General features: G+C 35.0%; 1 protein-coding gene across 1 annotated transcript in view; it reads right to left on the minus strand.

The window, feature by feature from the left end:
* LOC120072865 (SH3 domain-containing protein) overlaps positions 1-24,331 on the minus strand; it is a 43,884-nt gene extending 19,553 nt beyond the window's left edge. Inside the window, exons 1-14 of the mRNA XM_039025390.2 lie at positions 24,170-24,331; positions 23,802-24,086; positions 23,534-23,593; positions 23,358-23,450; positions 18,665-18,893; positions 17,633-17,739; positions 14,827-14,889; positions 8,201-8,301; positions 5,851-5,945; positions 5,706-5,726; positions 4,332-4,427; positions 4,127-4,247; positions 3,855-3,995; positions 3,537-3,730 (exon numbers count right to left, since the gene is read on the minus strand). Coding sequence (XP_038881318.2) covers positions 3,537-3,730; positions 3,855-3,995; positions 4,127-4,247; positions 4,332-4,427; positions 5,706-5,726; positions 5,851-5,945; positions 8,201-8,301; positions 14,827-14,889; positions 17,633-17,739; positions 18,665-18,893; positions 23,358-23,450; positions 23,534-23,593; positions 23,802-24,086; positions 24,170-24,175 — 1,612 coding nt within the window. The 5' untranslated portion in view covers positions 24,176-24,331. The remainder of the gene's footprint in view (positions 1-3,536; positions 3,731-3,854; positions 3,996-4,126; positions 4,248-4,331; positions 4,428-5,705; positions 5,727-5,850; positions 5,946-8,200; positions 8,302-14,826; positions 14,890-17,632; positions 17,740-18,664; positions 18,894-23,357; positions 23,451-23,533; positions 23,594-23,801; positions 24,087-24,169) is intronic.
* Between the last annotated feature and the right edge of the window lie 2,693 nt (positions 24,332-27,024).

The following is a 27,024-nucleotide window of genomic DNA, read 5'->3' on the forward strand; positions in this document are numbered from 1 at the left end:
ACGTCCGGGTGCATCTCCTGATCCTTTCACAAGCACTTGTATTCTCGCTTTGCTCTTTGTATAACTCTCTTGTACTTAGAGCTTTCGCTCATCTTTATTTATTAATACAATGAATCATTTCCTATTCAAAAAAAAAAAAGAACAACCGAAACAACATTTTACATTTCATTGAAGAAATGAGAAGAGACTAATGTGCAAAGTAACAAGCTCGACACAAGAGATTCCACACACAAATTGTTTCTTGTATGCTCTTAACTAACATCCAAAAGGGAAGAAAAAAGTTATGAATGTCCATTGAAAGTATCTTAAATCATGCAATTCCTCAAGTTGAAAAATTTTCAGCTTGCTTCTTAAGATATATAAAATTTTGCAAATTGTGGTGAATTGACAAACTTTGACAGACTTTTCATATTGCTTTCCTAGTGTATATAATATGAGTCGTTCAGGTCATCAAATTATTGTATAAATTTTATTAATAATTTTGATGTGATTTAAGTATTTTTTTCAATTTTATCCTTTTCATGTCATTTTAAGTAGGGGTATTTTTTATAATTTTGTTATGATTAATGATGTGGCATTAGAGTTTCAATGGAGGCTATATTGCCATTAGGTCGTGTCAAACAGTTTTTTGGGACACTGAATTTGGGAATGATATTTTTCCTATGTGTTAATGACGGAGATTCATCACCAATCTTTTGCAATTCTTAATCTAGTGTTGCATGCTTAAATATTCAAGTGGAATTGATCATCTTATTTAAGAAGTGATATTTGATCTTACGGCAATCCACGTCTAACCCAATCCTTAGGGTTGAAATCGAGTTGAGTTGATTTGATGGTTTTAGTGATTGAGAATTAGGGGTTCTCATCCCAAAGGGTTTCTAATTCCAATTAGCTAGGGTTTTTGTATCATTTGGTATCAAAGCCTAGTACTCTAGATCGATATATCCGGTGAGTATCATCTTTATTTGATTAAGTTTAGAATTTCCATTTTTAGATTTTGTTTTTTTTCTTTTCTGTGAGTTATTATTATGGAATAAAATTTGAGTCGAATATGATAGATGGGGTAGAGTCTAAATTGATAGAAGGAGAAAACAAAATTGGAAACTGGAAATTGAAGAAAAAAAGAAGAAAAAAGAGTTGGGGGCTGTTGATTGAAAATAGAAAGGGAAAAAAAAAAGAAAAGCAAGAAGAAGGTTTGATTAAAAAAAAAGTTGGGGTTGTTTGGTCGCTGTACGTAGAATTGAAAGGTGAAAAAAAAAAAAAATCAAAGTTGAAAGGGGCGGCAGAAAATTTGAGATCGGGAAAGGGAAGAAAAAAAAAAAAGGAGAAGGAAAAAGAGTTAAATTGGGCTACATGTTTGGGGAGACGGTAGATTGAAATCGAAAAAACAAAGGAGAAAAACAATCACGTGGGTGGCTGGGAAGCAGAAGGTGAAGCTGAGGGTGGGGCAAAAATTTAATCAGGCAGCTGAATTTTCATGAGTTATAAGCAGCTTAACTTCGTAAGTGATGTAAAAGAAGAGTTTCAAGGAATAGTTGTCATGTTATTCGAAATATGCTTCCATTGTTCTTTGGATGTCATACAAATCCGGATGAGTATCTTCTTTGAAAAGAGGAAATCGATGTCATATTTGATCAACACCACCACTACAGTAAAAAGGGAAAGGTAAAACTTATCGTCTCTACATTTGAGGAATATGCACTAACATGGTGGAATAATATGTTATAAAAAGGAGTAAAAATCAAGGAACGCCTTTATGGAAAGAGGTCAAGCTTCTTATAAGGAAGCATTTTGTTCCAAGTCTTTCCACAAATTGCAACTTTGAAACAAGGGAGCAAAAGTGTGGAAAAATACTATGAAGAGATGTTGTAATTGCTTGAGGAGATGACCAAATATGAGGATGGGAAAGCTACCATGAATCGATTCTACAAAGGACTTAATGAGGAGATTGTTGAGATGCTTGCCGATCGAGAAGAAATTCGACTTTGTAAGGATTTGGAAGAAATAGTATGCGTTGTCATCAAGATATAAAAGCAACTCCATAGGAGATCTTCAAAGTACACTAAATCTAAGACTAGTTTCAATGCCTATACATTAGTGGGAAAAGTTAGTTTATCTACCCTATCTGAGCTTTTTGATAAGGTAGGAAGTAGTAAAGAGAAACATGATAACGTTGTGCCTATGCATGATAATGATGTTTTGTCCAGTAGGTCATTAGATTGCAAAGAATTACTTGATTGTATTCTTACTACTATCCTTGAATCACCTATGTCTAGATCAGAAGCATGTGTTAATAGTAGTAGGGTAGAAAAAGTAGATGATAGTGAATTTGAAACTAGAATGCTTTGTGCTAACATTGCTAGTCCATTAGAAGCCAAAGTAACATTTGATCTTACTCTTGTATCATTGCTTCTAAGAGAAATAAAACTTGATGTATGTGAGTTGAAAAACAAAAAGCATGAGACCGAGAGAAAAACAATAGAAATATGTGAATGAGAAAAGCATGTGAAGAGTGCTCGATCTATAGATAAAAATGAGAGAAAAGCCAAGAATGTGTGTTTGAAAAATTGCGAGGTCTGGTTTTCAAAACAAAGCATTCCATGTCTTTTTAACAAAAGAGTTTGTCTTCTGACAGGTGAGTTTCAACCAAGTTTGCCTAGTTTTTTTTTTTGAGTTTTTGCAAGACGTTAAAGTGACTTTCAAGCAAAGCTCAAAAACTGTCTTGTTCTTTTGATGGTCACAAATTGAATGAAGATTGGAAGGATCAATATTCTTTCCAAAATAGACAAAATCCAAGACGGTGTCAACATGACATCTCATGAATATAAAGTTGCTTTGCAAGAGAGACCGTTCAAGAGAAGTTCAAGAAAATCGAAGCCATTTTCTTCTCATGATTTTAGAACTGTTTTACAAAGCTTTGATTTGGATTCGAGGATGAATCCTTCAAAAGGAGGAGAGGATGATATGAACCGTCCAGGACATCAAATTATTATTTAAATTTTATTTAATAATTTTGAAGTAATTTAAGTATTTTCCAATTTTACCCTAGGGGATATTTTTATAATTTTGTTATGATTAATGATGTGGCATTAGGGTTTCACTGGGAGGCTAATAAAGCCTTGCCATTAGGTTGTGTCAAACAGTTTTTGGGACATTGAATTTGAGAATGATATTTTTCCTCTATGTTGATGATGGAGGTTCATCACCAACCTTTTGCAATCCTTAATCTAGGGTTGCATGCTTGAACATTCAAGTGGGATTGATCATCCTATTTGTGGAGTATTCGAATCTTGGGGTAAGAAATCTGTTCTTGTTTCAAGATATTTGATCTTAAGACAATCCGTGTCTAACCCAATCCTTAGAGTTGAAATCGAGTTGATTTGATGGTTTTAGTGATTGAGAATTAGGGATTCTCGTTCCAAAGGTTTCTAATTCCAATTCGTTAGGGTCTTCGTATCAATATATAATGGTTTTCTTTAATTAAAAAAGATATAATATGAATATGTCATGAGAGGTGTGAATAGAGAGAAAATTACTTTCAGGATGTGTTTCGTTAGCATCTGAATCCTGAGAATCACCAGCCTCAGAAAATGAATTAACAAAAGCCCCTTCATCAATGTCCTGTAGGCCTAAGGAAAATGCAGCAGCCCGACTTCTTCCCATCTCTTGCACAACTCTTGCTGCCGCATGAAGAACAGGCCTTGAAAAACTACGAAATGAACTCTCTAACCTGCATCCAAAGCACATTCCAGATAAAAGAATTACGCTTTTTACCCTTTTGAAAGTCAGGCACATGTAGATCTGATGGGCAAAATATTGAATCTATTCATGCCATAATGAGAGTGGACTTCAACCTTCGCATTACAAGTTTGATAAGAGGTTGAGGACGTCTAATCTTCTGAGATTTATCTTTGGAACTTTCCTTTGACGGCGCTTCTGGTAGCTTGAGAAACTCCCTTGTCAGACGATACCAACCAGCAGCTCGTTCTTCAGTCCTAAAATAAACCAAAATAAGCAAACCTATCTGGTAAAAAGATAAAACACAAGACCAGCCATAGAAGTATCTATTTCATAATTGAAAAAATAAATTAAATTAAAACAATAATAATAAAAACCTTCTACTTACCTGTCCGTGTTGTCTGATTTACCAAGTACACATAAGATTGCCTCAAAACAAACCCTTTCACTTGGATCAAGAAGAAGCTGATAAAGCACTGAGTTGAACTGCGACTTAATATCTGGCCGCTCTATACAAATCAATTTCACAAAAATGATCATGACATAGAAAAGCTAAAGGTATAATATCCACAGACTTCAATTTCAGTTTTTACCATCCAATGCCCTAGCTCTGGATATTGAATGACACAACCGTGCTAGTGAAACCCTGGCCAGAACATCATGTAAATGGAGAACATCCAGCAATGCCCCTAAATGGGAAGATAAAGTAAATTTTAAAAAATTCCATATACTTCTAGACAATGTTAAAGAACCAACCCATCCAGCTGCAGAAATTGGGCCAATAAATCATGCAAGAGACGGTTCATCAATAAAATGCCAGTTATACTATGTTTATTGGACATCTTTTTCTCTTGAATGTCCTTTTCATCAAAGGGCAAGGTGAAACTTAATTTCTGTAATCTTTATGTAAAAATTTATGGACGCAAGCATCTATGTAAAGATTGTCTTATAATACTACTTAATTTTCTAAACCAAATAACATTTTTGTTTTTTGGAAACAAGAAACAAGCCTCTCATTAAGGTAATGAAATGAGACTAATGCTCAAAGTACAAAATGATACCAAAAAAGCAAACCCTAAAGATCAGCAAGTGCATTCGGGCATCTCAACTAGGTTGACACCCCCTTAGCACCTTCATCATTTCCAAACCAAATAGCATTAAAAAATAATACAAATAATAATATATTTAATAAATAAAAAAATAAAAAAATAAAAAAAAAAAGAAGCTTTTGGGAAAAAAAATCAATTTATACCCGCTCAAACTAATAATGGTATCAATTTAGTACTTTCATAAGTAATCAATATAGGACTTTCATAATGAAACGGTTCCTTATCAAAATAATAATAATAATAATAAGTGAACCAATATAGATCCCATTAGAAATTTTAATTTAAACATTAATGCATAACTTTCATACATGTATAAGACTTTTTTAAATTATGAATGCTATGAAAGTTATGCATTAATGTTTAAATTAAAATTTCTAATGGGATCTATATTGGTTCACTTATTATTATTATTTTGATAAGAAATAGTTTCATTATGAAAGTCCTAGATTGATTACTTATGAAAGTACTAAATAGATAGTATCGATTTTTCATCTTCTCGTCTTCCTCTATTTTTCTTTACTTATTTAGGAATAAATATGTGATAATTTTTTCTCATAAAAAGTGGAATTCCGGGAGGCGATGCAAGATCTCCTAGCTACAACTTTTGTGGGGGCACCTTATTAGACAGGAGAAAAGGGTCTTAAGGCTCACATTAACAGGGCACTTTTTTGGAAGTTTGGCTTCAGAGAAATAACAGCAACTTTGGAATCTTCCAAAACATCCTTATATTTGGTTCTTTTCATGCTTTTAAATGAGTATAATGCATGCATCCATCTTCCAAATATAGGCTAAATCCAAGAAAAACAAATTAAGGTGGAGAACACCAGAAAGAGTACTGGATAAGATATAAAAGCATACCTCCAGGTTGTGCAAGTTTTCCTGCAAAAGGCATGGTAAACTATTAGATGCATAAACTAGCATTTAACCAAGCTTTAGTTAATTTTTAGACAACACATTCTGACAATATAAAGTCTGGAGAATTATAAAAGAAACATAAAATAACCTAGTGACATTGCTACTGCATAAGGATCTCTTGCAGCTAGCTCAGAAAGCATTTCCAATGCATGCCTCACAGCAACTGGATCAGCGAACGAAACTCTGCAGTTAAATATAGAAAACACTTGATATTATCAGAGAAACATCTCAAGAAGTTCAACCTATGGTGATCAAAACATCAATACATATAACAAGAGAGGACAAGCAAAGTAGAAAAAATAATTTCTTTCAAATAAAACACGATAACAATAATAAAACTTAAATCTAATTGATGCTTAAATGAACAACAATATCATGCGTGTACTATCTTGTTTTTTTCTTTTTTCTTTCTTTTTTCAATGTGATGAGACAGCATGCTTTCACTGAAAACAAATAAATGAATACAAAAGATTAAAGAACATACAAAAAAAACTAACCTAACAGAATTAAATGTCCCCAACCCAGAAATGCAATACAAAAAAGAGGATCCGACCTTGCTCGGTGAAAAGCACTTAAAAAGTGATTCTCTAGGACTTGTTATTATATAGCTTTGTTCAATGATTGTATGCTTTGATGTTTTTCTTTGTTGTTTTCGCAGGAAGCAAGTAATTGAATGCAATTGGAAGGTGGATTGAATATTGGAAGAAAAGAGCTTTAGGATGAACAAAATGGATCTATAAGGCATGAATAGAGAAAAAAAAAGGCTGAAATAAGCATTCCCAAACTGTTGCAACACTCAAATAGCATTGCACGATGCTTAAAACCCAAGGGCATCAAAGGGGAGAGTATCGCGACGATGGGAGAGCATTGTGATGCTCTGAAGTTGAAATGTCAAGCGACACTACAGCACTCTGGGACAAATCAGTGCAGCATCGAGACACTATCGTGTATTACAAATGCTTCATTCATTGGGTTAGAAGGGGGCGATCAGTAGGGATTTTTGGAGTCCGAGAGAGAGGAGAAGCGGCATTTCAAGAGAGATAGAGGATTGGGATCGTGATGATGAATTCTCAAGAGCTTGAGCACGAGGATCATGAGCTTGGGGAGCAGTTCCATTTTGGAGACGAAGTTGCAATGCCAACAAATTCCTTCTAACCTTCCCATTTGTCATTCATATTTCTGAATGTTAATATTTGTGCTCCTAGATTTGTATTCCCCTATCATGAGTGGCTGAATTATCTAGTTTTAAGATTTGATTGTGCTATGGACCGTTGTTGATGTCATTGTTGGACCTTGAATTGATTTTCAACTAATTACGTTCTAGAATTGTTTGCCCTTAATGCTATTATACTAGTGCTTGATCGCTTTTTTTTTTTTTTTTTTTGAAATGGAAACATAACTTTTCATTGATGAAATGAAAAGAGACTAGTGCTCAAATTACAATGAGATATAACTAGAAAGGAAACAAGAATCCAAGAAGACTAGGGAATCAGTAGGCGAACCTAGAAACTTCAACTAGGTTAGCGCACTCATCACATTCTAATAGAAAAAAGATACTAATAAAATGGTTTGGCTGATGAATGGTTTATTGTCTTGCTCTTGCTAGAGGATTTTAGACTAGATCTTCCATGCTAGACTATCATTTGAGTATACGAATATAATAGGAGAACGGTAGAGGTTAAAGACGAAGGGTCGTAGTGCCTTGCTAATTTGGCTACTTTCAAGGCAGTTTAGGAATTAGTAATTAGGTGAGAGAAAAATGTTTGGCCTCAAGAGGGGAGGTAATTGGTGTTAATTAATTCAAGCCTTATATAGGTTGAAATTGACATTCCATTAATGAAATCAATACCCTAGTATGTCTCTCTAATTGCATTTTCCTTAGTTGATTGTTTAACTAATTTAGTTCTAAAACCATCACTTGTGAATCCTTAGATAAAATCAAAAGAGTTTTCATAATAGCTAGAAGGATTAATACCTGATCCCAAAGGAAGATACTTGGTCCTATACCATTTTAACTATATTATTACTGGACGTGTTCCTTGCGTGTATCACTCGTACTAATGATATATTTTGCCAGTCTAAAATGCCATCTTGATTGCCCCCAAGTAATCAGAGTAAACCCTCACACCACTGCTTCTTCAATATTTACAATCTTCTAAAGAACTTTGTCCCACCAAAGACAAGTAGGTCTTTCCACCATCTTCACACATCTCTCACTCCCACCCTCTATTTCTTCATCTCTTTCAATTCTGAGGGCCATAAAAATGATTTAGATGACAAGAATCTTCGACTATGAGCTAATAACATAAGTCAATGTCATATGGAAGATAGAAACAAAAGCTAGCTAAGTTCATATTAATTTTCATTTGTATGAAATAAACTAGTAAATGGTAAGTTGAAAGTTCTTTAGGTATTCATATATCAATTGAGGTCCATACCCCTGGACTGCACGATGCAGAAATGCAGGATTTCCCGGATCAAGGGGAAGTCTTCTCAATGCACTTAGCGCAGCTTGTTGCAAATTGCTCCTTATGACAGACTACTGAATTGCAAGAGGTAAGCAAATAAGCAAATATTGTGAACACATGACACGAAAATGACATGGTCATAACAATAGATACGTGGCAAACAAATTATAGCGACAGGAGAAAGAAATGGATAAAAACCAAATAATCGAAGTGTAGTAAGCTTTTATATTTTAAGCATTGCACAATATAAACGGGATTTTGTGCATTCAATAATTCCCACTCATGCTTGAATCCTATCACTACAAATGTCTCCAGTTTCAAATGAACTAATGGAATGCTACAAAATTTATCCACCGAGATGAAACCAATTTCACATTCAAACTTTCAAAATAATAGTAAAATGACAGCAATAGGAATTGTTATAAAAAAAAGAAAATAAAATAAAAAGGGGAGAGAGAGAGAGATCTAAACCAGGTCATCTAATCAGGGGTGTAAATTTATCTAATGGCCCAAAATTTTGATCATCTGTGCGTGTGTTTTGGATAGGAAACAAAACCATTCATTGATATGATGAAGTGGAATACAAAAGAAGTTCCCATCGATTAATAATTACAACAAAAAAAACCTCCATTGACTAGTGAGGGTAGATAAGCTATTTTGTAATTACAAAAGGGAGGAGGCAATTTGCTCCAAGTCCAAGTAATAGCCAAAAGAGAATTGAATTTTATAAAATTGTTAATATTCGGACTCTTATACGATAAGAAGCATAGATACAGATACGAGACAAGAATACGACAACAACACGTTTGATTAAATATATATCATCTTTGGATGTGAAAAGATTCAACAAAATTCCATTGATGAGATGAAATTACAAGAAGCCTGAAAAAACCAGGAAGATTACAAGAAGCTATTCCGTTTTGCAATAAGAGAAGATAGAAGTAAAACTGTAATCACGAGAGACGTGGTATGAATTTACATCAAGATATAGATGTATAAATAAAATGTTTCAAAAAGATAGATAAATATGTTGCTTTGTCTTCGAAAAATCCATGACTACCCATAGAAAAAATTTAACATCTTTGGGGATAAGGTTTTTCCAGATATATGTATAAAGATCCTTTTGAAGGTTATTGCCATGAGATGATAGGTGTTGGGAGAGATATTAGGTTGCATAAGTCTCATTTTTTATTAACATCCCAACTGGAGCAAGGGTCCGATAGATTGATCTATGCGAGTGCGAATTGAGCGATAGAGAGTTGGTTTACATCTAATCCCACGGTCAACAGACGAAACCCACGAGGAGAGGCACGAACCTGAGCACGAAAGGCACGGCGAGAGCACGAATCTAGGCTTGCAAGGGACTGCTCAACCGACAGATCTGGATGTACTGTGTCAATGGCGCACGGATCTAAGGTCGATGGGTTGTACACGATGGATCAAAAACGAACCTAGCAACAAATTTGAGTCGGATCGGAGAACCACGAACAAGCAGATGAGCAAGGCAGATCAGAACGGAGGGCTTTGGATTTGTGCAGAGGCAGAGATTCAAGGTGAAAAAAATGCCAAACGACTGGGAATTTGGGCGTAGATGGCATGAAACGAAACCGACGGACCTGACTGGCATAATATGCACACAAGCACAGCAGCGAACGGAACGTATCTATACCTAGGTGGCAATGGCGGCTGGAGTTGAAACCCTAATGCTCTGGTACGAGAGACACCGACAAAGACGAATAAATAGACACCGACATACCCAACAAAGAAAAGAAACCAAGAAAGGAAAAATTACAATAAAGTAAAAATACCAATTAGGAATAAACCTAATTCACTTTAACACTCAACTTGCTACTTGTTTTCTCATACAACCATCTTGAAATATTGAACTCTCCTCCAATTATCCAATGGTCGTTGCAGACATGCAATAGGTCGTATAGCTCTGACTTAGTATAAACCCCGGTCAACCAAAAGGAAAAAACCATCCATGAGAACAATTTGGAGAGTGAGTGAGTGATTACCTTCAATGACCTTGATGACTTGTGTTGGGCCGTCCCATAAAATTAAGATACCACCAACTTTGTTAAAAGCATCCTAAGAGGCCCATGCTACATGTCTTCAGCTCCATATAGTTTTGATGAATCGGCAATCTAAGTCTCTTTTTTTTAGTTTACTATAGGATGACAAAGGTGCTATTTGTCTTTTTTTAAAAAAACGGAAACAGGCCTCTTCATTGATATAATGAAATCAGACAATTGCTCAGAGTACAATACAGAGGAGAAGAAAATCAAGAAACAACTAAGAAACCAACCCCAAATCACCCTAAAAAAAAACCCAATATGGCCAACAAAATAGCCAACAAACAAAATTAACAACACATGCATACATGCATAATCGACCAAGAATACAAGCCAAGAAAAGGATATTCTAACAAAATAAGACACTCCAGTTCAAGTAGAGATCTTGCTGTGAGGTTAGTGAAGACAAAACAATCCCTTCAATCCAAAGGCTTAACGTGAGAGACACGCTAATTCCTTTTAAACCAAAATCCATCTAATGAATCTATAACATCATTAGATCAAATCAACCGTGGCCTAGACTTCCAAGAAGGACTTAACAAAGCCTTTGAGAACTTCATCCCCAAGAGCTAACTCTCTCTCAACCCAACAATAATCTTGAGTTTTAAAAAAAAAAACCGATTCGAAGAAGCTTGTCAAAGGGGAAAACAACCCAAAAATAATCCATAAACTTTTGCTATAGACTTCAAACGTATAGGGATTTCAAAAGGGACAATGGAGAGAAACATGATGCAACCATGATAAAAATTTCTAGACGTCTTCAATTGAAAACAGAGCATTAAGAACAACCCCAAAATATTAACGTGCACTGTGACTGCTTGGTTAGCTTCATTCCCAAAATAATCTGTCTTCAATCAAAACAGAGTCAAAAGTGTTTGTCAAGGAGTATGGCCAGCCCAAAATTAATCCACGGTCTTCAACTATGGACTTAAAATGTGTTGGAATTTCAGAATGATGCAATGGAGAAAGACATGAAGTACCCACCACTTTTTAATTCAAATTGTCTTCCTCGTGAAAACAAAGCATTCAAATCTCCTCCCAAGATATCAATTTGTGTGGATGTTTCTTGATCAAATTCATCGTCAAAGCAATCTAAATCCTCGCTGCTCACACTAAATGGAGATTCAATGGCGGGATCCGAACTCCTTTTCAGGCGCGAAGTCGAGGGGGAGCAAGGGGTACCTCTCAGAAATTGGACCTCTGAGTTAGGATTAAAAACAAAGTATTTAAATTTCTGAATTGATGTTAAGATAGAAAATGACTTCTTGGCAGGTGTTGGCAGTTGAGCACGCACACAGCAAGCTTCTAGTCCAAGTCTTTGATAGAGTTGATTTAAGGTCGAATCTCCTTTTTCTTGAGAAATGTTTGGGATATGGTTTAAGAAGTCTCAAAAACTTGTAATGCTTAGAAAACGGCTTTAGAAGACTCGATAACCTGTTTTTGCCATAACATTTTTCTTTTACTACCAGCTTGACTTTTAGCAGGGAAAGCAACTTTCAAGTTGAGTGTCAAAGGATTCACTACTTCGGCTGAATTTGAGTTGTTATCCATGGATGGAGGGAGGGGGGAACAAAACGCCTGAGGAGATGGAACCAAAGGTGGTATTTGTAGAAGGTTCTTTGTAATAGCTCTTTTCTTCCTCGAGCAAAGGCCCCTGACATTCCAAGAGAGAACAATCATGGATGCTCTATCAACCCTACAATAGCAGGATGAGAAGATTTCCTATCATAATAGTTATTTAGGAAGTAAGGTTCTTTAATTCCCTAATCAACTGGTTGGACTTGTGATGGTTGATGTCCCTCTTTTTTTTACTTTATTGGGAAAGGCAATACTGCAGTCATTTTTCCATAGACATGGCACCAATGTACAAAGACTAAGGTGGAGCAAATCTTCATCATTTGTTTCTTCTTCTTCAACGTTTGTTGGATCATCGAAGCCAAGCCTCCATGGGTTGGTTGGTGGTTTTTTGTGGGTAGGTTGGCTGAATGCATAAAGGTTCGAGTTCAGGTTCAAGGTCTTAACCGTCATCAAGGAGTCAGTGTGGGATAGTGGAGAGGGGAGAGAAAAAGGGGTATGTCTGTGATCGAATCGATATAAGGGCCGGAGGTTAGATCTTCCAAGTTGGATAGGTGAATTCATCTCCGAAAGAAGGTTTAGTACCCTATAGCGAGAAGGTTTGCTTCCCATTGATGATAACAGCCTGCTTGGCTGACCAAATCGTTACCATAGGCTTTTTAGGAATAAGCTAAGATAAAGGTGGGTTGGGTCAAAATGGGACTGCTTGGATTTTTTGTCAAGATGATCAAGCTGGTATGGGTCGTGGGTGAAGACAGGTGTATTAGGCCCATATGAATGAGGAATGAATAGTTTGACAGAAGTGTGAGATGTACACTATTGAGGGGAGTCAAGGGGAGTATTGACTTTAAAGTATGAAGGAGGTTGTGTAGGATCAGAGGGATTTGTTTGACTATAAGCACAGGGCACATGTCAATCAAAATCACACTCTTGTATGAGATAATTCGCTAGCGCATAGGTTTACAACCCATCAATTTGGCTTTCATTCCATGAATTTCAATGATGTAACCGAAGTGGTTTTCTGGTTTGAAGAAAGGGTCGATGATAACAACAATTGCCTGAGAGGAAGATGATGGTAGTTGTAACATCTCCTGCAAGAAACTTATGTGGTTCTCGGACGCTTTTAAGCAAACTTCCATCATGTCCATGTCAGATAAAGTCTTTTATGCTATTTCACATAACCCACCATAAGTTTATTGGTATATTCAAAGGTGTCAATACTCCATCTATAGCAAGTTTCTAAATTTTATCCAGACACCGTATGACGTGACTTTCTGGTATTTGGTATATGCATCTTACCCCATTCTTCAAATATGATTAGGTATTCTCCCTACTATGAACCATCCATCCAAGTTTGCTAAGTTGGCTGCTTGCCCAAGGCTTTAAGATAGCTTTGTTGGCTTGTATGGGGCTTATATGGGCCTTGCTTGGGCTAAAGAAGCAAAAATTACTAATATCATGTTTGAGAATGTTTAAAGCTTTAATTTCAGAGATTTGGTTCGAAAGAAATTGATAGTTTTTCATGATAAGCCCTCGGATTGGACAATGGACAGATTGTTTTGGCTCTATTTGTTTACTAGCATCTTTGTGGAGTTCCCAGCCAAAGTTCTATGATAATTACACTATTCAGGATATTTGTCTTAACTAGAATGCTTTTACTTTCTCTATGTAATCATGTTCTCAAGATATTATACATATTTCGTTTGTATAGGAATGTGATAAGGGTGTTGTAGATGTGTCAGCCTAGTTGAGATATTTAGGTGCACCTACTAATCCCATCATTCTATGCTCTTGTATTTTTCTCTTTTATTTCATTGTACTTTGAGCAATACCCTCATTTCATTTCATCAATGAAAAGTTATGTTTCTATTTTTTTTTATTTAAAAAAAAAAGGTTCATGTTCGAGAACATTCAATAGCAAAAACCAATCATCATGGAAGTGTTGTCTATGGAGGATGACGATTGAGGATAGGTCCAATATGGCAAGGTTAAAAGAATTGGGGCGGATGGGATTCTTTGGAGTGGTTAGGGAGGTTCATTAATGTTATGTTGGAGGATGAATTTGTAAGAGGGAGCATTAATGGATGGCGGGGCTTCAGGAGGACTGGCAGGCAGGCACTTGTGGAGGAGAGTGGGCGAAGGGAGTGCTGAGATGGTAAGTAGATCTATGAAAAGGTGCCAACCTCTTCGGTTTTCTCCTACAAGGACAATGAGCTTTGAGAATCCTCCGTTGCTTTCAAGTTTGGCTATTTCTGCACAATGACCTCGGCAGTTAGAGAGTTTTTCAACCTAGAAGATGTGTCCATCGGTTCTTTCTTTAAAGAATTTCTAATTGAAGAGGGAGTAGAGAAGTTGTTGCAATGTCAATGAGAGTCGAGAGCAAGGAGTTGTGTTCAAAGCCAAAGAAGAAGGATCGGTCACGCTAGCATTCAGTAAGGCAAAAGGCTAGACTTTCAGTTCTTTTAAGGAGGTAGATCAAAAGGAGATGCAAAGAGAAGGAGAAAAGGATTTTAGTCCTGCCCACAGAGGAGATAGGCGATTTGTGATGATAGGTGGCAGGCGTTCATTAGGGGCCTTTGTGGTGGGTGGGACAAATTCTAGAGTGAAGCATTATAGAGAGAGGAATCCTCATATAATATGTATCATTTTTAAAAAAAAAAATAAAAGTCAATGAGTTTATGCATTTATATGCTTACACAATTGCTTTGATGTATTCCTCTCTAAAAATTTATTATTTTGTGATATATGTGCCTACTTTAGTATACTAAACAAGTCTTCGATGCATGTCAAAAAAAAAAAACGCAAATGTAAAGAAAATTTGGAGATATTAAATGCAGAACTTTAAAGGGGACAGGAAAGTGCAAATAAAAATTCAAAATTTCCGTTATATGAAGAAACAAGCAACAATTGTCAGAAACTAGGACAATTATTTTTGTCAAAAATTACCTCCTTATCACCACCTTTTGTCCCAAGTACCCCTTTCTTGCGTTTTTGAGGAGCATCAGCGACCTGAAAATTGATTTAAAAACTGAACACATTTAGAGTGTTTCTACTAGAATCTAAACACGACATTATGTAAAAAGAAGAAGGTAGTATATCAACAGGAAAGCGTTTAGGAATCTACATGACCTACGTCAAAAAAGAAAAGCTAAACATAAATTGAGATAAACCATTGGTTAAGCGGATTTTTTTCTTGAAATACATATCTTTCTTAAAAGAAAAAGGTTTGAGGATAGGTCTGAAAAAATCTAAAAAGAAACAAAGAAAGTAAGAACAGACCAAGCTTTCAGAAACAAAAAGCAAAATCACAGAAAAGAGCTTTTATTGTCAGAATAAAAAATAAAGGATAATTATAGAGAGAGAAAATTTCATTGAGAACGCCAAAAAAGCATCATATCTGACTGTACTCCAAACATCCTCCTGGAACCTCATTTTTCCTTTTTGAGGAGACGCAGAGATTTCAGCGATAGATGAAATATACAAAAGGGGAGGGAATTCTCCCAAACCACCTTTGGAGGATTACAAAAAAAACATCTCCACCTAGTTTGTAATCTTTAGGGATATAAACATTTACACCAACATAAAGCTGTAAAAAGTACAAATACTAGAAAACTGTCAAGGGATATCGTGGAGTTGTTGAAAACGCAATTGTTTTACTCATACCAAAGAATCCAAAATAATCCCTGTTGGCAGCCAACCAGAGGGTCTTCTTTTTTTTCTCTCTAAAAGGATATCCCAAGGACAAGAAGACAAGAGCCAAAAAGTCAGGAATGCTTGTCGGGAGGGATCAAGGACCAACCAAGGGCTTTCATCATGAAAACCCAGTAGCTATAAGCAAAAGGCATGAAATAAAAGAGTGGCTTTGAGATTCAAAGTTCTTCTAGCACATGACGTGCCAATTTTTTAAAAAAAATGAAACACTTCCAAAATACAACATTTCCAAGGAAATCAGAAAAAGATAAGAGACTATTACAAATAAAGTTGACTACAAGCTAAATAAGACGAAAAACATACAAACTATGAAAAGCCTACAAACTAAGTAGCACCAAAATCTTGGATAGAAAGCACCGTGAAAAACCTATGAGAGAGACAAACAGAACCAAAACGAATAGACCAATAGAGCAGAGTAGGAAGCCAGAAAATTGACAACATTGTACTACAAGCCAATAAACTCTAAAAATGTCATCATGAGAAGAAAACAAAATCCCAAAACAAATGGACTTAAAAAGTTCTAGCAGTCAACAAAAAAGCCCCGGAAAGTCCATGGGTTTAAGATCTAAACAAACAAGGCAAACACCATTAAACTATAACTCCAGGAGATCTTGAGGGAATTGCCCGTATTTGAAGACCACAAGCCTTAACCAAATAAGAGAATTTGTCAGGAACCAACGGAGACGACACCATTGTTGCTACTAGGATATAAAAATCAAGAGGGCATTCGCTTTTGGAGGCAGTCAACCGCATGGATGCCCAAATGGCTAGGTTCCCATGAGAAAAGTTCTCCGATTTCTTTGCAACAATAAATTTCATAATGTCACAAAAAAATTGCTAGCCAAATATTTAGACCACCAATTACAAAACGAAGGATTAACAAGCACCTCCTCCATAATGTCCCTTATGACTTGTAGATGAAGCCAAACTTACTGAAAGCATCCAAAAACATTTGTTAAATTTTCACAGTAAAGTCACGTCCAAATACATGATATTGATCTTCCACCTCCTTGAAAAGCAAAGAGCACCATGAGCCTAAAACCATAGATGAAGATTTGGACGAAGTGAAAGTGCAAGGTATCAACCTCCCCAAAGTAACTAACCAAGAGAGAAACATAATCTTCTTCAACGTTTTAGCCTCCCGAAGCAAGGTGAAGAAAAGAGAACCAGGATCATTGGGATGGGCCAACCATGGGCAAAGAGAGACGACAAGAAAAGAGAAATCTCCACAGACAAAATCTTCAGAATTATTTTTTGGTAAAAGAAACAATTCATTGATATGTATACAAAATCTTCGGAATTATGAGAAATAGTGCTTGCCAATCTAGAAAGAAATAAAATGTTCGATTACATCTCTGAAATTTAAAAGGATATTTAAGAAGTCCCTTTGGTTGTAACTTTCAACAAGTGTTTAATAGGTAATGGCTTATTACAAGAAAGAATCACTTTTTTCTAACAAGAGGCAAATCCTTCTAAACACTTTCTAAAATTGACAACATGAGAAATTTCTAAACACTTTCTAGAGTACAGAGATCAATTAGACACAACATTGAAAATTCAAAGACATTATTAGGATAGACACCAGCTCAAAAGTTCAAAGACAACTTATAGTTTAACCCAAAATGTATATGTGTATACCTACCAATCAAAAATTTCTACCAAGGTTTAGGGAAACCCTAGCTAGATTATTTCTCTTTTTTTTTTGGATAAGAGAAAGCCTAGGCAGATTCTCAAGGATCTGAAATCTCACTATTCAAATTTTAAAAATTTCAGATTGTCACCGTGAGAATCTGATTGCAAATTCCAACTACTACCAACCTTTAAAAGTCTTAAATCTCTTGTGTTTTACTTTTACCCTAAAACTTGTCCAACATTAATTTTGTAATCATTATCCCGCATCATTTAATTATTAACTTTTGGTTCAATAATTATTTCTAAGTCATATGTATCATCTACCAAGTAAAGAAAATAATGCACATAACAGATTTCAATCTACCAGAAAAGCAAACAAATACTGTAAGTATAGCCAGAAAAAACAAACCTTATCGAGAATTGAAAAAACAATTTCATATAGTTGGGACAAAATCTCAGAGCTGCTTGAAGGAGCATAGGTAAGAGCCTTCAGTGCTTGTAGTCTTCTAGCATGAACTTCAAGAAAAATATAGTGTCAAAAGAAGCTGCAAACAATTTACTTGACGAATCTCTTTGGCTTCAATAAATAATAAGATATTTAATTCAAATTCAATGAGATGGACCAAAGAAAGAAACAGATAAGAAGCCCTAACCCTAAGTAACACAAAAATTGTACAGAAGATTTTTATGCAAAACAATTGTCTGTTAAAGAAAACCAAATTAGCTACAATGGCTGCCAAACCAAAGGGAGGACTATTATCAGTTTCTTATAATAAATAAACAAAAACCCAAAGGATGGACCAAAAGAAAGTATAAATGATGAACAAAGTTCTTGGACAAATCTTGAAGAAGAGTGCTGGAATTTTATCATATGATTTTAATATAAAAACTTAACAAACTAAAACTAGCCTAACCTCTTTAAATAGACCTAAAGGAGAAGGGTTTGTTCAAACCCAAACTAAAACTTATTCTTTAACTAAAACTTATACTCGAACTAAAACTTAACAAACTAAAGAATACAACTCCCAGCAACTAATACACAAATAGTAAAATAAAACAGGGACTAGCTGCTGAAATTATTCCCAAAAGGGTCCCTACATCAACAAATCACATGAGAATAAAATTTGTAAATGCACTCCTAGAACCTCAGGTTAAAAAAAAATATTGAGAAAACCCTGAAGTTAAAAGGAAGTCCACAAAATCAGGAACCAGAAACTAGATTAAATGACACAAATTCCAGTGAAGTCGTATATTTCTATCTACTAAAGATATTTGACATTCATTCTGACTCATCACGATCAGGAATTAAGGAATAGCTGACAAACATGCTATTTTAATCTAACATTGAAAGAAGATAAACAGGAAAAGCATGCAAAGGAAGAGGGGGAAATTGTCAGAGCAAACTACAATAAAAGAAACAGAGCAAAAGAAACCAGCTTACATTCAACATCAGGATTAGAGGCCTCTTTTACAAGCTGATTGACTATTCTTGGTACAACATCAGCTCGAGTCACCCCCCCACCAGCATCAATATCAGCTAAAGCATCCCAATTAGGGGTCGGGATCCCACCACCTGTACTTACACCTTGTGCACCATTATCTGATAAAATTCTGGCTAAATAATAGTACACATAACGGAGGACACTCCTATCTTCGCACTGCTGATTTAACTGCAAATATACAAGGGGATAAACATCAACTTTTGCTTTTTCTTTGTTTTACATTAGATGAAAAAAAATGTTGTGTCCTTTTGTATCTCAAAATACTAATCTCTTTTCATTCTCTTAATGAAAAGTTTCAAATTTTTTTCTATAAAAAAAAACAAATCGATGAAAATGTTGGACATAAAAGTTGTTAATGGAATCAGACTCCAACATGGTACCAAATTCAGATTTGTGTCCTCTAATTTCCTGCAAGTGCAATATTCACCCAACTGAAGATAGAGATTTATCAATTGGCAATGTCTTTTTTTTTTTTCTTTTTTAAGGAAACAAAATTTTTCACTAAAAAAACGAAAAGAGGCTAATGTTCAAAATACAAAGAAACAAAAGTATTAAAAACAAAAATACATAAATGAAACTAACTAAGCAAACAATGACAAATAAAGATTAATCTAGAAATACAAAGGCATCCGATTCAAATCCTTTGCAGACTTCTCGCTTCAGGATATAAGCCTAAATTGGAGGGCATTCACGCATCCAGACTAGTAGTCTCTGTTCTCTTCAGTGGATCACTTTGTGTTAGTTTGGATTAATTTTGAATTATGCTTCCTGTACTTGTTGTTTTATGATATATCACTCACTTGTTCTTCAAGGTTGTTGCAATGTTTTAAAAGGCTATTGAGGCTTACGCCTTGAGGCTCGCCTCGAGGCAAGGCTCTAAGTTTTAGCCTCGAGGCAAGGCTCTAAGTTTTAGCCTCGAGGCAAGGCTCTAAGTTTTAGCCTCGAGACTGACGCATTTGTTGAACATAAGAGCCTTGCGCCTTTGTGAAAACACATTGAGGCTTAAATCTCTGTGCCTCGCCTAGTGATTAGAAAAATAATAGTCATTTGTCTAATTCTTAAAAAATATTAAGGTTTGGGATGTGACAATTTGAATTAAGATTATTTTTACCGTTGTGACCATAAGAACTCTTAAGGCAAACATTTATAGTATTAAGCAATCCTACTAATGATAATAGTAGTAGTAGAGATGACGAAGATGTCCTTTTAGAATTTTTTATTGAGTGAAAATTGTGGGGGTGAAGTTTCTTTTTACACTTATATTCAGCATTACTTGGTCATACCAATTTAGGTTTTGTAAAATGTTTTTAATTCGCTATTTGAGACTTACGCCTCATACCGCCTCGAGGTTTACACCTCGCCTTTTGAATAGGAAAAGCCTCAAGGCCACCTTTAGCCTTTTAAAACATTGATTGTTGCTATAATTTCTTTTGGAATGTTGTGTCAGCTTATCTGGATATGATGATGGTGCTATGGGGATGTCAACCTAGTTGAGATTTCCAGGTACACTTGCTGATCCTTAGGTCTCTTTTTTCATTGTATATATCTTGTACTTTGAATATTAGTCTCATTTCATTACATCATTGAAGAGGCTTGTTTCCGTTTCAAAAATAAATAATAAATAATAAATAAACTTATATCTTGAATGGAAAATTCAGCATAAAACTTAAAAATGGAGCACCCGAAAGAGGCATCGATCCTTCCGGTTACAAAATGATCCATCCATGTAAGTGATTTATCGTGGAAAACTCTCTGATTTTGTTTAAACCAAATTCTGCAAGGATAGCCCTGACCACATTTGACCATAACAATTGATACTTTGGCTTTAAAGAAGGTCCAACTAGAATTTGAAGAACATTGTCTTTGAATGCCTCACAAAAAATACACTGGATGCTAAAAGTGGATAGCAAATGATTCCAGCAAGATCCGGAAAATTGACATTCAAAGAATATGTGCTGAAGATCTTCACCATTCTTCTTGCAAAGATGGCAAATAGAAGGCAGCAAGAAATGTGAAGGTAGTTTACTTTGGGGAGTAGAGGAGCAATTCAATGTTCCAAAAATCACCATCCATACAAGAATACTAACTCTCCAAGGGCTCTTTGTCTTCCAAAAAGCTTTATAAACCACTCTTTCCAAGGGAGAAGAAACTGCCAAATGTTTGGAAAGGGATTTAACTGAAATTTTTCCCGAAGACTCCAAAGAATAAATACATCAATCCAGTTGCACAATCACCCTTTTTCCGATAATAAACTCAGTGATAGCTGGAAATTAATAACCTCAACATCTTTTAGTGCCGATGGAAAGATATCGACCAAGATAACGTAACTTCATCCCAATGATCTGAGATTGAGCCCTCGGGTAACAATGTAGTTCTATATAAATCAAAGAACTCCACTTTTAAAGGCAAAACACCAAGCCAAGTATCACTCCTAAAATCAATTCTAGTCTCAATACCAAGTTTAAAACCACCAATGATTCAACTTGCAACCAAGATTTGGAAATGCTAATCCAATGACTTCTAAGCTAAGTCCAAACTTTCCTGACATACACCAAATGAATCGTCCCTTTCCATGAATACTATTAATCACCATATGCCACAGAGAATTAGCTTCATTAAAGTATCTCCAACCCCATTCAACAAGAAGTGCCGACCATTTCTAACTTTTATATCATCAAAACTGAGATCTCCATCCATAATAGATTTAGAAACTAGATCCCATTTTGCCAAAAATGATTTATCCTGCTGCCTTTGTTCCCTTCCCAAAAGAAGTCCTTCAAAATTCACTCAAAGAAGGAGATAAACTTTGATAGCATAAGAAACAACGACATATAATAAACAGGTAAATTGGATAACACTGATTTGCATAAAGTAGCCCTTCCACCACGCAACAAATTGAAATTTTTCCATCTGTCCAATTTCTTTTGTACTCTATCCATAACCAGCTTCCAAAAAGAGACCTTTTTTGGGTACCACCAAGTGAAAGACCAAGATATAGCAACAGAAGATGTTTAACCTTGCAATGAAGACAAGTAGTAGTGGATAGTAATTTATCTTCATCCACATTTACTCCACATAAAGCCACTTTTCCCAATTAATTGTATGCCTAGAAGACCATTCGAAGACCTCAATCGTACTGCTAAACGTGTTCAACATTTCAAGATCACATTTGCAAAACAAAAGGGTATCACCGGCAAATTGTAAAATTGGAACATGAATCTTATTTTTCCCCACAATGAAACCTTCAAACACCCCTTTCTCATAAGTTTGATCACGAGCGCACTCAAAACTTCACATACTAGAAGAAAAAGAAAAAGGGAAAGAGGGTCCCCTTGCCTAGTTCCCCTATTAGCAAAAATTCTTTCTCTCGGTCTTCCATTAATAAAAACTTAGTATTTAGGATTTTGAACGCAGCCCATTATCCATGAAATCCATTTAGAATTAAAGCCTTTGGGTACCATAACATGCTCAATGAAGTCCCAATCTACTGTGACAAAAGCTTTTCCCATATCAAGTTTTAGAATCCAAGCTTTCTTCTTCTTCAAACGATAATCTTTGACAACTACATTTGCTATCAGAATAGGATCCAAATTTTGCCTCCCACCAACAAAATCACTCAGCATAGATGAAATAATGTGTAGCATAACAAATTTTAACCGCTCCATCAGAACCTTGGCAATAATCTTGTAAATCGAAGTGGTGAGACTAATAGGCCGAAAGCCTTTAACATGAACAGCAGCTTCTTTTTTCTGGATTAAACAAATAAAATTTTCCTTAATGCAAGCATTCAAGCTACCGTTGTCATAAAGTTCCTCAAAAATCTTCTGGAATGCATGCATCAAGGAAAAATCCATTTGTTTATTCATTTACAACAGCTATTGAAACCTCTTTCTCAAGAATTTCAACCTAACAACATGGATTTAGAGAGGTTAATCTTCAAGCCTGAATGAACTCAAAACAATCCACCAACTCCTTCAAGCTCTTGAGCTTTGATTTAACATTAATAGAGAAGATGAGCACATCATCAGCAAATTGAAGGGATATTAGTAAGTTGTCACCAATTATAAAGAACCCTTGTAAGAACCATCTTTGACACCCTTCTCCAGCATTTGACTGAGACCAACAATTACAAGCACTAATAGAAAAGGGGCTAGGGCGTCACCTTATCTCAAACCCCTAGAAGCTCTCGATAAACCTCCCGGTCTATTGTTAATGAGAATGGAAAAGGAAGTGTGGGAGATGCAAGCCTTTATCCATCTTATAATTTTTATCCACCGGCCAACGAAGCTTTTTCTTTTAAGAACTTCACGAAGTAAATCCCAGCCCATTGAGTCATAGGCTTTCTCAAAAGCAAGCTTGAATACTCAACCAGCCTTTTTACTAGCCGTATAGTCACCCCAAAGTTCATTAGCAATCAGAACAGAGTCAAGGATTTGGTTATGGGATGCAAGAAAAGATAGATGTTTGGGATTCCATCCGTGTCTTAATGGCAAAAGGTAACAACTAGACCAATACGAACAAAAAAACAAACGGAACTCATTGTATCAATAAAACACTAATATTCAAGACAAATTTGAAGCATAAAGATTGCTGAATCAAAAAAATAAAGAAAGAAAGAAGGGGTTATCGTACCATGAGAAGAGATGGTGCCAGCGAAGGATCAACTGAATTGTAGACGGCAAGTTTTGGAAATACATGATGCACTAACTGCTTCTGGGAGCTTTTCTATAAAATTTACAGAAACATGACAAAGTTCAAAATGTTATCCGTCCAAATCACAACACTAAGAATTGCGACATACTGCTCACCTGATCAGACGTAGCAGCTAGTTCATGGATACTCCTAGCCAATTGGGAATAAGAAACAGGCTGCAAAACATATCAAATTGAACAAAACATAAATCAATACAAATACCAATACTAACAGTTCAAAAAGTTTCCCTTTCGAACTCCACATTCTACTTCCAGGTTCCAACCCATTTCCAAATAAATAGAGCACCAACAAGGAAAAAAAAACAAAAGAAAACACCCCACAAAGAAAAGAGAAGAAAAAAGACGTAAAAATTTAGAAGATTACCTTCTTCTTGCTCTGCCTCTGCGGCATAATGTTGGTCCTCACAGGATTCAAAGCAGCTTTAGCAGCAGATATTGTATCATTCTGGATCTGCATCAGTGCCGCCCTCTTAGACCTCTTCTCTCCGGCTGGCTTCCCCAGTGCACTGGGAAGAACACTTGAGGAGGAATTTGAAGATGAACTAATTGTTGACGACTGGACTGATGAAGCAGCTGTGGAGGTCGATCCCGCCGAAGTCGTTGATGGGTCCGCAGTAATCAGATCCATTAGCGTCGTCCCCGACGAATCCTGAAAACACCCCAAAAAAACGAATGTTTACGAAGGAAATGACGAAAAGAAATTGTGCAGAAAGAGAAGATCTGGAAAATTACCGCCATGATCGACTGACGAAACTATTCCCCCAATTCGATTGATCTTTTCGACTCCCTGGTTGCTTGCTATGCTCTCTGTTTCTCCTCCGCTCAACTTTTCATTTCTGTTCGCTTGACCTGTCAAGAATCTGCAGTTTGAATACCTGATTTTCTTCCTAGATTAAAATGTCTGACTTAATTTGATAGATATTTCTAGAAAAATTATAAAAATTAAAATATAATTTAAATTAGTAAATAAATATTTTTTAAAAATTATTTAAATAATAAAACTGTTGAAAATATTTATAAGATATACTAAAATTTTAGAACATTCAATTATAGACGTCGATAGACTTCTATCCGTATTTATCAATGTCACTTATAGAAGTTTATCAGTGTCTATCAACATCCAAAATTTTACTATATTAAATATTTTTATTCATTTTTTTATATTTAAAAAAGTCTTATCTTAAATTTTCAAATGAGTTAATATGTATATTATTTATATTATGTTTATATTAGTGGTGTTTTGATGATTATTTTTTTTTATGAAGTTAGCATACAATTAACATAAATCATCATCATTAAGCACTCTAATTCATCAATTATAGCATCTAAATAAGTATATTCATAAGATAAAAAGAGGATTTTTGAAAACATACTTTTGAAGACTTCAAATTCTTCAAGTTCCAACTTGAATCTCCTCACCAAAATCTTGTAAATCACTATTGGATCTTTCCAATGTCCTCTAGGATCTTAGATTAGACTGTGAAAAATGAATTGAAATTTAGAAAATTTTTTAGAGGAGAGTTTTCTGATTTTCAGCTACCGAATGAAAAACAACTTCATCAACAACTTAGCTTTCAAATTCTTATTGCATGGCCTTTAACTCAGTTAATTAAACTGAGCTTTATCCATTTCCATCATGCATTCAAATTGTCTCAAGGGATGACGCCACCTACTACTTGTGGTATTAAGTGGGAAATTTGGTGTATTTTGTTGGATAAACCCACTAATGGGTTTTCCAAATTTAAAACTGAATTTCAATTTGAAATCCAATTTTCTTTTTATTTTTAAAATTAATTTTCAAAATTAAAAACAAACAAGATATTTAATTCTATATTAAAACCTTATTGATTTTGTGTATAATTAATTTCATATAAAATTAATTCTTAATAATTAATTAAACAATTTTAATTAATTATATTAATTTAATATCAAATATTAAATTAATTAAATATCAATTTCACAATCATGAATCTTTATTCATGTAATTAATATTTAAACCGAATTTAAATATTATCCAATTCTCCAATTTCGTTCAATTCAATAATTAAATGTGTAATTATATCATATATAATTACTAGTTCCCTTCATTCAAATTTGAACAATTCAAATTTACTCATCACTCTATTCCAAGGTTTAATCCGTTTGTGAGCTAGTAGGAACCTAATGGACCTATAGATCATGGGCTCCAACGATCCGAGATTAATGGGTTAAACTCTTTAAACCGAATTAATCAACATTCGTTAACTATCGAGTCACTCCACTAAAGCCCAGTAGTTGCACTCCCCTCTGTAGATATATTTATGTTCACTTGATTTAACCATAATTCATAAGTTGATCCTTCACAAGTTGTTCGTAATAACGGTTGGGTCAAATGTTGCTTTACCCCCGATATTACATCTTGCTTCTTAAGTCCCACCGATTCTCTAATGAACAATTGGCTTGTGATCCAATCACTAAACCAATTCTCTTTCGGGCCAATGAGAGGGTGAGACTCCTTGTTCAAGACATAGAATCAATACTTAAGAAAACAACCTCTCAACTATCTCTAAAAGTGGGTAGGAGTGAATTATATCTTACAATGAGTGAATTATATCTTGCACCTTATGTCCCCAGCTATCTACTCAATCTCACCCTTGAAATGGGAAGCTTATTGTGTCGGCGTTGCCAAGCCAACCCTCACCTATGCAAATATAAGGATAATCTTGAATAAACAGAAGTCCATAGTTAGCTCAGGATTAAGGTCGAGTTACCTAGGTCATCGCTTTGAAATAGTCAGTCTTAAACAGTAAATAGCGTTGTGAAGTAAAAGTGACTTGTTTCTCAGTCTGGACTTATGCAAACTCATTGCAAATGACACATCCACCCGTATGTCTCCACGTGAACGATTCAGGATTACATCATTTGTACTAAATACAAAGTGGGTCGTATCAAATAGTGTTACCAGAATAAGGTACTCAATATTATTCATATACTATAGACCATTTTAGTTATCTACTTGAACTTGATTCATTCTTATATCTCCACATAAAGTCCGAGTACTCATGTAGTAGCCATTGATCTTAGTTTATTGGATTTACGCAATTTACATATTCAATGACAAATTTATTGAATAAACCTAAAAAACATCTTTATTGCAAATATAATATATTTGATATTACAAACTGCAGATTTTAGGACATACAACCCAACATTTTTATGTTTCGTGGGTTTTTTTTTTTATGATATAATGAAAATATCGATTCACCCATAACGTCAATATTGAACCCATAGAAATGTGGAAATATCAATGACATTTCAACCGAAATTTAATTCTACGGTAGAAACTATTCGCTTGTTCCAAGTTCCAATTTTTTTTGTAGTTGTCTCCTTAAGCTATAAAATTCCCCTCATTGTTGTACACTCCATGTTGATATCAAGAAGTCTTACTATATTTTTAAAACTACATTGGTGTGGCACACAATAAGTAGATATAGTATGAAAATTTTCCAAGTTCCATGTCTAACTAGACCATTATTCTTTCTTTGAGGTTAAAATATCTATTTTCAAAATTATATTGTAGGCTTTATTTTTTAAACTATTTTAAATGT

The sequence above is a fragment of the Benincasa hispida genome, chromosome 3, assembly GCF_027475165.1.
Source record: "Benincasa hispida cultivar pf3 chromosome 3, pf3_genome.v1.1, whole genome shotgun sequence".
NCBI lineage: Eukaryota > Viridiplantae > Streptophyta > Magnoliopsida > Cucurbitales > Cucurbitaceae > Benincasa > Benincasa hispida.